The sequence below is a fragment of the Maniola jurtina genome, chromosome 16, assembly GCF_905333055.1.
Source record: "Maniola jurtina chromosome 16, ilManJurt1.1, whole genome shotgun sequence".
Taxonomy (NCBI): Eukaryota; Metazoa; Arthropoda; class Insecta; order Lepidoptera; family Nymphalidae; genus Maniola; species Maniola jurtina.
In genome coordinates this window covers 13,555,490-13,566,754 of record NC_060044.1, presented here as the reverse complement: position 1 = coordinate 13,566,754, position 11,265 = coordinate 13,555,490, and the positions used below count along the sequence as shown (strand labels likewise).

The 11,265-nt window shown below is 39.8% G+C and overlaps 1 protein-coding gene across 2 annotated transcripts; it reads left to right on the top strand.

Annotated features, from left to right (window-relative positions):
- The first annotated feature begins 149 nt into the window (after positions 1 to 149).
- LOC123873061 (speckle targeted PIP5K1A-regulated poly(A) polymerase-like) lies at positions 150 to 10,234 on the top strand. Of its 2 annotated transcripts, XM_045917740.1 has the most exons (9): positions 150 to 270; positions 376 to 456; positions 1,396 to 1,609; positions 2,490 to 2,790; positions 4,000 to 4,281; positions 5,119 to 5,274; positions 5,868 to 5,989; positions 6,500 to 6,700; positions 7,621 to 10,234. In XM_045917740.1, coding segments are annotated over exons 1-9 (2,712 nt in total). In that variant the 5' UTR covers positions 150 to 268; the 3' UTR covers positions 8,974 to 10,234. The 2 variants fall into 2 exon arrangements, with proteins under 2 accessions (XP_045773696.1, XP_045773695.1); XM_045917739.1 differs by lacking the exons at positions 150 to 270; positions 376 to 456; positions 1,396 to 1,609 and adding an exon at positions 3,261 to 3,343 and having other exon boundaries at positions 2,653 to 2,790.
- The last annotated feature ends 1,031 nt before the right edge of the window (positions 10,235 to 11,265 follow it).

The following is an 11,265-nucleotide window of genomic DNA, read 5'->3' as shown; positions in this document are numbered from 1 at the left end:
GCATAAGATCTAAATTCTAAATTAGTATTGTCTTTGGCGATTTGTATTTTGTTTTCATAGTCCGGACTCCGTAGTGATTACATACTCTTTGTCTATACTCTGCACAGACTCATCCTACTCTATGGCACAGACCAATAACATATAGGATAATACTCTGTGTAAGTTTCGACCATGTTGAGCTTTTATCAAAATTTTTAATTTTTATTCAAGTGATTCAAACTTCAAAGTGTATAATATAATCAAGGAATCCCGTTACCGTTTTACTTAAATGTACTTAAGATAGCCCTTATTATTTATCATTTACATATTTTCATTTCAAACCCATAGGCCATAACATCCAGTTTTGACATGTTGCATTATTATCAATATTTACAGGAATAACAAAGATATACAGCTCAGTAAAACTCTATCGTGGCTTCTTCGACACGGCGCAGTTAAAGAACAGCTTACAATAAGGTATTTTCAATTAGTAACGTACCTACGCGAAAGTATCATTTTATGCTGATTCGCAACAATACCTACTCGCAAACAATACCTACCTACGTAGTCGGATTCTGAAGGCTTGCACTTTGCAGTTGCAACTGTTGTAGGTACTTATACTTGCAACGCTTGCAAATAACAGCTAAGCGTCTAGTTCGCGGATCGACTGTTGAATAAACATGTAAGTGTGGTATTATTATTACTTAGATAAAAGTTTTCGTTGTAATAAGAAGTTAGGAAACAAACCCTAAACAAAATAGGTAAACTTTTACTTATTAATCTATATCAGCGAATCCCGCTTTGATGTACATTTTTACTCATAGTTATCACAGGGAATAAAATAGTTTTGTAGTACTTATCATCTGCAAGAAACATTTCTTTTAAATTCCATGTACTAATACTTTAAAGAGGTAATAGCCCACTAATTAGATGTCGGCCTTCCATTCGGAGGGTCCGGTGTTCGATCACGCGCCACTACCTTTTCGGCCTTATGTGCGTTATAAGCTATTTATTAAATGTGTGATATAAAAGAAGTGAAAAAACATGCATGCCTAAGTGTTTTTCATAATGTTCTCAAAGGTGTGTGAATCTGCCAATCTGCACTTGTCCAGTGCAGAAGAGACCTGTGCTCAGTAGTGGACCAGCTATTTTACACTATTTCTATCAACAGCTTGATTTTTGGTCTCCAAAAAGTAAAAAAAAAGTATTTTTTATTTTTTCTAATATATCTATCTGCCATCAGCTTTCTAGCCATTATCAGATTTTGGGTAAGTGTGAGTTTAGGGGGCATTCCAGTAAATATCCTCCCCTTTCGTGTTGTAGATTATGGAGTATGTACATATATAAGTAAAACATTATGTAGCAAAAAAATTGTCATTTTTCTCAACATTTTAATAATGAGCTAAATATTTGCAGTCCAGAAGGTTACATATCAGTCCAGGACATTCTGCAGCACAGATTATGCAAAGGGAAATATAATCTGAGCGACATACAAAGAGTCGTCACTGCCAATGACAAGCAGAGGTTCAAGCTGAGAAACAACCCAAGCACTAATGACCTTGAGGTAAAAGCGCATCAGGGACATACAATTAAACAGATAGATGAAAGCGGGCTGACACCAATATTAGAGGTATTCCTACTTTTTAATTTATTACCATTTTTTTTAATTACCTATATCAGCATAACATTTTAAATCTGATTATCAAAAATGAAAATCCAGATAGAAAAACTCATTAATGTCACCTAGCAAACTAAATATTTAAATTATTTAGTAGACTACTCTTTAAATATTTAGCTTGATTTTAGTTTAAATGGTGTCCAAAGTCTAAACTAGGGATGGAATCACTAACGATTGATTTTAAGAGTATTTTAAGGACTACTTGACATAAACAATAGTGCTTTTCCTTAACAATAGATAACAACTAATCTATTTTATCTATTATTAGTAATGTTTATAAGTTAATGAATTGCAAACAAAATAATCTACATTCCCTTTGTATTGAGTACAACTTATTTGTTAGCCTCCATTAACTTACTAGTTTAGTTTATTATTTGCACAAAAACAAATCAAATGAAAAATATTTTTATTGACAAGTCAAGACTACCAGCAGTTAGAAGGTACTGTCTACTGAGAAGAGCCGGCAAGAAAGAAAATCTCAAACAGCATTTATTCAAAATATCGAGGATACCATTGTACAATGTACACTCTTTGACTGTCAATTATTAGTGTGAAATTTGTAAAAAAAAAATATATATCCACCTATCACTACCTCACTACCCATAATATAAATGTGAAAGTGTGTTTATTTTTTGGTTTATTGGTTTGTCCTTCAATTACGTTGCAACAGGGCAACGGATCGATGTGATTTTCGAAAACCATACAGGGCATAGTTTAAGACTTGGAGAGGCTATTTTTCATCTTGGAAAGTCAAAGTTCTGTGGGATTAAAAATCTATATCCACAAACTTACAGGTATCATCTAGTATACTTATAAAATTGTTTTATTTCAGCCAAAGTACAAAACAGTTGTCCATGGCACATACATCAAATGTTGGCCAAACATTAAAGCACACGGCTTAAGTTGTATGCAAAGAAAACACATACACCTAGCCAAAGGTACCCTCCAGGACCCTAACATTATAAGTGGAATACGGAAGGACGTACAAGTCTATGTATTCATAGATTTGGCCAAAGCTTTGGCGGATGGAATAAAATTCTACGAGTCAGAAAATGGAGTTATTTTGACAAAGGGCAATGAGAGAGGATATTTAGAGACCAAGTACTTTGCGAAAGTGATCCAAGTTGGTACAGGTACGTGAATTATTTCGAGTTATTTGCATTTGTAAGGCTGCGGACACACCTGTAAGTTTTACTCACGTAAGCATCATTGACTTTAATAATAATTGTTGTTGTGCTTAATAATAGTTGTTGTTTAGTTTGTTAATGTACACACACTAGCAAAGACTTACATTAACAAATTTGTCTAAGGAGATAGAGATAAAAGTTATAAAGTGATAGAAAGAGAGACATTTTATGCGGCAGCACTGCAAGCTGAATTGCACTTTATTACGTCATAACTTCCTAAAAAAAGAAAATCAATATAAAAAAATTTCAAAAGAAAAATAAAACCGACTTCAAAAACCACAAACACTAAAAAGTAAAGTTTTGAGAAACAGCAGAGACAACTCCATGACTTTGATTAATATTCAAATAAGCATTGAACTTGGTGTGTATGGAGCGCGCTTGACGGAGACTCCTGCTAACTGGCGCGCTGGTTTCAGGCGCAACTCTGTGGCCGTGAGGATGGAAGGCGCGGCGCCGCCCACTCAAGCACAGCTCAACGCGAGGAGCATATATGTCTCTGGTAATATTCACATCTTTTGTCAAAATTATCTATATTGTCTATAACCTAATCCATACTAATGTTATAAATGCGAATGTGTGTCTGTCTGCTATCTTTTCAGTTTAATCGATTTTGATGAAATTTGGTACAGAGTTAGCTTACATCCTGGGGGTAGATCTCTGGGATTTCAAAATCTATCCCAGAGAACCCAAGAGTTCCCACGGAATTTTAAAAATCTAAATCCGCACTGACAAAGTTGCAGGCATCATAAATGTCATAAATGTGAAAGTTTGGATGTTTGTTATTCCATTTTGATGGCACAGAACCCTTCGTGTGTGAGCCCACTTCGTACTTGACTGGTATTTTAGTACATCTACACATTGGTCCAAACCTTGCTTGCTGGGATGCTACGGACATTATCCAACATCTTGTAATTTTTTAATTCAGATACAAGTTAGCCCTTGACTACAATCTAACCTGGTAGTAAGTAATGATGCAGTCTAAGATAGAAGCCGGCTAACCGGGAAAGGGCTATGGGAGTTTTTATTTAACCCCTTTGGGGTCTACACGGTATCGTACCGGAACTCTAAATCTCTTGGCGACACAGCTTTGCCGGTTGGGTGGGAACTAGCCACGGCCGAAGCCTCCCACCAGATAATAATAATATTTGTTTGTAGGTTTTCCTTCATACACCAAGCCGCAAGACCTAACACGAGTTTTCGCAAGCTATGGAACAGTCAAAGTGGAGAAGCTTTGCAACAAGTTCGCCGTGCTCACCTTCACCAGCGAGGACGAGGCGCAGGAGGCCTTGGAGGACAGCGACAAGGTCAACATCTACGGGGAGTTCCTCGCCGTCTGCCCGTACACCGGCCGAGCGGAGACCGCCACGCCGAAGCAGCCCGCCACGCCGAAACAGCCCGCCACGCCGAAACGAGTGTTCGTGAGGAGCAAACAGAGAGGTATGTCATCACACCAACATTATAAAGGCGACAGTTTGTATGTATGGACGTTTGTTACTCTTTCACGAAAAAACTACTCATCGAATGATCGCATATGCTACTTTTTATCACAGAAAAACAATGAATTCCCATGGAACTTAAAAACCTGTATCCACAGGAATGAAGTCGCGGGCATCAGCTAGTCTAACCATAGATTTATCATAATCGTAGATGACCGATTGAAAGTTAGTCAAAAAAGTACTATGCTACTCCTTGGTTAATCCTCTACTTGTCTGTGAAAATCCCGTCAAAATAGGTTCAGCCGTTCCGGAGATTAGCCTATTCAAACAGACAGACGAAAATTTTAAAAACCTGTGATTCTGTTATAGTACAGTACAAATAACCATATGAGTAGTAGACTAGTTCTTTCGAAATTACAGATAGACACTTCAATATTATTTATTAGTATAGATGTAGAAAAAAGTTTTATAATATCAACAACTTCACTTTATTATAAAACTAGCTGATGCCCGCGACTTCGTTCGCGTGGATGTAGGTTTTTAAAATTCCCGTGGGAACTCTTTGATTTTCCGGGATAAAAAGTAGCCTATGTGCTAATCCAGGGTATAATCTATCTCCATTCTAAATTTCAGCCCAATCCGTCCAGTAGTTTTTGCGTAGTAACAAACATACACACACACACACACACACACACACACATACAAACTTTCTCCTTTATAATATTAGTGTGATGCTTTAAATTTAAGGGGCGTGTTTCATTGCTGTAAACAAAAAAGTTGTTACTACCGAGGTCTCTATGATAAACAAAATCCACCGTATATACATGGTTGGTTCCAGGTGAAATAATAGAGCCGAAGCTGATAGCCTTGACGGGCGACTTCCACACTCAGCTGGACAGTATCCTCAAAGCTGTTCGCCTCACGCAGGAGGAGGTGACGTCTCTCAGCGAACTGTACATGGACCTGGAGTTCGTTCTACAGCAGCAATGGCCGGGTAAGTGGCAAAAACAATTGTACAAAGTCTAATCATCATCATCGTCAACAGATAGGCGTCTAATGCTGGACATAGGTCTCTGGTAGCTTCCATACTCAGCTGGACAGTATCCTCGACGCTGTTCGCCTCACGCAGGAGGAGGTGTCTCAGCAAACTGTACATACACCTGCAGCAGCTATATCTGGGTAAGTGACAAAACCGGGCCAGGTGTGAGTCAAGCTCCCATATAAAGGGTTTTGTGCCGCAGAATAGTTTTACTATATCTATCGCTATGTATCGGCAGGTTCGCAGGTAGTAGTCAGGTTTGAGTGCTGTTTATGAGGTAACTAGCTGACGCCCACGACTTCGTCCGCGTGGATTTAGGTTTTTCGAAATCTCGTGGGAACACTTTGGTTTTCCGGGATAAAAAGTAGCCTATGTGCTAATCCAGGATATTACCTATCTCCATTCCAAATTTCAGCCAAATCCGTCCAGTAGTTTTTGCGTGAAGGAGTAACAAACATACACACACACACACAAACACATACAAACTTTCGCCTTTATAATATTAGTGTGATATAAACCAAAAGTACTAATGTAAAGTTTGTTTTCAGGTTGCATCGCCTTGCCCTTCGGCTCCATAACAACAGGCCTGGGCATAAAGAGCAGCGACGCGGACTGCTTCATACAGGTGCCGGCCATGTTCCGACATCACGGCGCTAACTTCGTCAATAAGGTACTCTTTGCTGAGGGTTGTAACCCCATTCCTAAGGGGTAACATCACCCGTAGCCATAACTGATAATGTGTGGCTTTCAATAATAAAAGTTTTTTCTTTCTTTCTCTCTCTTTCATTCGATTATTCGTATAATGACAGAATGACATAATTTCACGAAACAATCATATATTGTATCGATATCAAAAATTCTTAGTAAAGTTATCAAACAAATAAAACAAATTATTGATTTTGACATTGATATTGGCCGGCGCCCTCTGATATCAGTTTTGCCTGTGGATCTGATAATTAACTAGAGGATGCCCGCGACTTCGTCTGATTTAGGTTTTTAAAGATCACATGGGAACTGTTTGATTTTCCGGGATAAAAAGTTGCCTAGATGTCAATTACAGGGTCGTAAGCTACCTCAGTACCGATCGCTTACACTGTTGGGCCGTGAAAAGGTAGCAGAGACAGACAGACAGACTTTCGCATTCATAATATTAGTATGGATTTGTTTGTCTTGTTTGAAGGCAAAGAAGTTGCTTCAACAACACCCGCACGTATTCGCCGAGATCCTGTCGATCCCGCGCGCCAACACGCCCATTGTGAAGTTCTTCCACGTCCCCACTCAAATTAACTGTGACGTCACGTTCAAGACGCCCCTCGGCGCACAGAACAGCAAACTGATCGCGTTCCTGCTCCACGCGGACCCCAGGCTCATACCCATGGCGGTAAGTACTAGCCGTGCCGCCAAGCGGTTTAGCGTTCCGGTATGATACCGTGTAGAAACCAAAGTTAGCCCGCTTCCATCATCACTCACCACCAGGGGAGATTGCTTTGAACTTGTATCTGAATTAAAAGAAAAAAAAGTACAGTATTTTTCAGTATCGCAATATAACATCAACGCGAGGTAAACAAGTGGCGCCATCGCTCTCTTATTCATTACCTAAAATACTAATGTTGATACTTCTTCCACATACTGACTGAAATATTGTGAACATGAGATTCAAGATTTCGTCAACATAACGTCAACACGAGGTAAACTATTAGTGGTGCCATCTCTTATTACTTTCCGGAACTGTAGCGGAAGAATTCAACAGTTGGTAACTAATCTAGGAGATGAAACAAATAGAAAGCTCAGTCTTAAGAATTGAACCACCATTGACTTGGGCTCGTGAGAAGATGCCACAACATCTGCTTCAGCATTTCCTAACAATCGAAACGTACACGTTATATAAAGGACCAATGACTCTCCTTTTATATTACCGAAATAAACTGGTGTACATGTCTCATATCCATTCCTGTAATTTATTTATTAACTAGCTGACGCCCACGACTTCGTCCGCGTGGATTTAGGTTTTTCTTTGGTTTTCCGGGATAAAAAGTAGCCTATGTGCTAATCCAGGATATTATCTATCTCCATTCAGAATTTCAGCCAAATCTGTCCAGTAGTTTTTGCGTGAAGGAGTAACAAACACACACACACACACATACATACAAACTTTCGTCTTTATAATATTAGTGTGATCATATTGTATCGATATTGCCGTGAAATTCGGGGTGTAGTCTTGACCATAATACGATTACATAGTGCAAATTTTTCGTTTGGAAAAAAATTTTAATAAACATATTTTCTTCTTTTTTAATCCAGGTGGTAATCAAATACTGGGCGAAAGTGCACGGCTTCACGGGAACGGGCAAACTGACCAACTATGCGTTAACCATGCTCATCATATTCTACCTGCAGCAACCGCCCGTATCCATCCTACCGTCCGTCCAGTGGCTGCAGAGAGATCCCGCAAACGACATCATCGTAGACAACTGGAACACAGGGTTCATGCATAACTACGAACTCCTGCCCAAGTCTACTAATACCCAATCAATATCTGAACTTTTAGGCGGATTTTATCAATACTACACCACTTTTAACTTTGAAGAAATGGTTGTCTGTCCATACACAGGCTGTCCAATGAAAAAGGAGCAATTTAGAGCCTGGAATAATCTCCCGCCGGAATTCGAAAGGTATAAAAGGAATATCGTGGAGGGTTTGATCTTGCCGTTGAGAATCACGACGTCGATGTGCGTCCAGGACCCCATGGAGCAGAGTCACAACGTCGCATCCGCCATCACCAGTCGCCTCGCTGCAGAAATAAAGGCGTACTTCAAATTTGCGGCGGCCGCCTACGAGAAAGAAAAGAACAGACAATTCGCGAATTTCTTCAAAACTATTCTGTTGCAAAAGCCGAAATTACCCCGAAGAAGTTGTCCAGAATTCAGAGTGGTGATGTACCCACACATTCTACAGTGCATCGCGAACGCCGATTGGAAATCTGTAGTCCGAGACGTCATGATGCAAATGTTCCAAGATTTGTGCAAAATCCCTTTGACGAAGGTGGACGAAGCGCCCAAGCCGGAGGCCAAGAGACAGAAGGAGAGGTACACGGGCACCATCGTCAAAGCCATTTGGAAGAGGAAGCAGTTCAACAGAATCTACACTGTGTCCAAGCTCGATTTCCTCAAAAAGCAGACCAGGATAACCGAGGAGATCCTGAATGCGGATAAAGCGAATTTCAAAGTTGACTTTCAGTTGACGTTGACGTTTCAGGAAACGAGAAACGTGTCCGCCATGATCAAACTGGTGGAAGGCGAACCGTCTTTATTTATAGAATTCGGCAAATTCTTCATCTGCAGTTTGCAAAACTGGTATATAATGCTTTTGAAGCCCTACTTCCAACAGAAGCCCCAAGAAGAAGAAAGGACACCCATCGCTAATGGCAGCAAATCTGGAGACGAAAGTCCACAGAGACAAAAAGACAGGGAAGATTTAGCAACTTTTATGTCCATGCAGGACATAAAAGTTGAGATGGTGCTACCGAGGCAGACGGACGAGTCTGAACTCACCTCAGACATAAGCAACATCATGATCGACACTAAAGACTTAAATGACACTATACACTCAGGTGACATTACAGACTCAAAGGACACAAAAACAAGTACACAGTGAACCTGAGTGTTGCCATCCATGTTGAAAATGATCGCACACAGATTGAAACGGTTAAAATGTAATAGTTTACTTTGAATAGGCAAACGACGACGCATGTAACTTAATGTTGAGAATTCAAATGACACGGTTACTAACGTCACTTAAATTGTCACGATACCATTGAGATTTAAAATTGACGACAGAATTTGTATGTCTGACGGCTGAACTCACGTGTTAGTTGGAGTATGCCTAGAATAGTTTCAACTGGCCTCTGGTCGCGACGCCGCGTGCGCTCGCAACGCAAGGCACGTAGTGGGAGTGCGTCGCATGTCAAAAATAAATAGAATGTATGATCTGGGTTAGTTTTAAGTTTGAAATTTTATATTATCGATTATATAGTACAAAAATTAGGTACATGATTATGACGTCACTTATTCTTACTAGCTCCCAATCTAAAGGTATCAACGTACTTTGGAACGGTCAGTCAAGACTGCTTCAAGCTGCCCGTGCTCTTGGGCCTATGTCACTAGGACACTAGCTGACGCGCCACTATGGTGTCTTGAGCTACCTAACGAGAAACACCGGAGTAGACACCAGGATCGGAAAATTAACCGTGCTTTTACGCACGACATACAGCGTTCCTGGTAGCTCAACTGGTGGTAACATTACTACATACAAATAAGTGGTTGTCACCGTGGGGATCGCGGTCGCCGCTACCAAATTGGTCACCCAGCTCTATAAGAGCTGTAATATATTTCGTTGGTAGCGTGAGTGGTTGCGCTGCCACTGGTGTCCTAGTGAGATAGTGTCCTTATCTATTTGCAGTCCTAGTTTTGAACATGCGTTGCTTGCGGTTCGCACTGGTGATCTAATTATGTTTTTTTTTTATTGAATTGAAATTTTATTTATGAAAAATTGTCTGCTTCTCATTTTGTTTAGTGGCTTTTAGTTTGATGAAATTGTAAGTTAATTGATTGTTCCGAGCAGATCTTAAATTTTCAAGTACATAATAATTAAGTATTGTTAAGTTAGATGTTAGGTCTGCCAAACTGCACATGCCCAGCCTGGTGGACTGTGGCCAACCCAAGGGGTTGATCATGTCAAGTTAGGCGAAGGAGTTTCATAACAATTTTATTAGTTTCGACATAGTTGTATAAGTACATTCTACGTACAATTAATTATATTAATTTGATAAATAAGCTAATGTTGAGTTGAATGATTGTCAACTGTTTCTTCTTAATTATTTTTTTACTTAAATATAGATCCTGAAAGTGAACTATGATGGTTGTTTTATTTATTCATTCACTGGCGACTCGTTCCGGTATCGCACGGGTTACACAGTCTCCATAGATTTCAGTTTCAATTCATACTACATCCAATCCAATCCAGGTGTATGCAGGTGTAACCAGAACGCTAGCAAACACGAAGACAGGTGATAATACTGATGATTACTGATAAGGTACCACAAAAAACGCGAAAAAATAAAAAATCTTTATTCTTTAAAAGTTCACAATACCTATATTGCAAATAAAACATCTGACTGACGCTAGAGGTCAACGAACGTTGCGTACCTAAGTAGGCCACTCGGAGCCAATGCCACGTCGTAGGTATGGCATTAACTCGAATTTTGCTAAATTGCGGATTTGAATAATACTAAATCACTAAAACTACAAAATAGGGCAATTTATTTATTAAGGTTATTGGCATTGGCATTGTGTTTAGGTAATCTTCTATACTAATATTTTAAAGAGGAAACCTTTGTATTTTTGTATGTTTGTATTGAATAGGCTCAAAAACTACTGGACCGATTTCAAAATTTCTTATACCATTACTTAGAGGGATTCTTCCGAATCCGTATAGGCTATATTTTATCCCGGAAAATAGATAGGATTTTTCGTGGTAGTGTCCACCCGTGCGAAGCCGGGGCGGGTCGCTAGTAGGTAGTATAATAATATCGCTGAGTCTTTGCTAGCGTTCTGGTTACACCCTGTATATCCACTGATGGACATTAGGCCTTTTCAAAAACGCGGCACCAAACACGGTCCTCTGTCATCCTCTTCTTACCAGCCTTATGTCATCGGTTCAGCGGGCCGAAGATCGTCCTAATACTGCGCTTTCCGGTGGTCTCTCGCATGGTCTCCACTCCAACACATCGGCCGTTGGTTCTGCGACAGACATGACCTGCCCATTGCCATTTCGACTTGCTAATCCTTTGAGCTAACTATGTCGCTATACAAAATATTTATTGGGTTAAAATTTTAACCACCCTCTCTTTATTAAGGGGCATGAGACGGGCCTGCCCGCGAATTTCAA

What these genes read in the sequence shown, in the direction of transcription:
- LOC123873061 (XM_045917740.1), top strand. An exon ending in AAAGAACAGCTTACAATAAG is followed by an intron (nt 457 to 1,395) that starts GTATTTTCAATT and finishes AAATATTTGCAG; the next exon opens with TCCAGAAGGTTACATATCAG. An exon ending in GGCTGACACCAATATTAGAG is followed by an intron (nt 1,610 to 2,489) that starts GTATTCCTACTT and finishes GTTTTATTTCAG; the next exon opens with CCAAAGTACAAAACAGTTGT.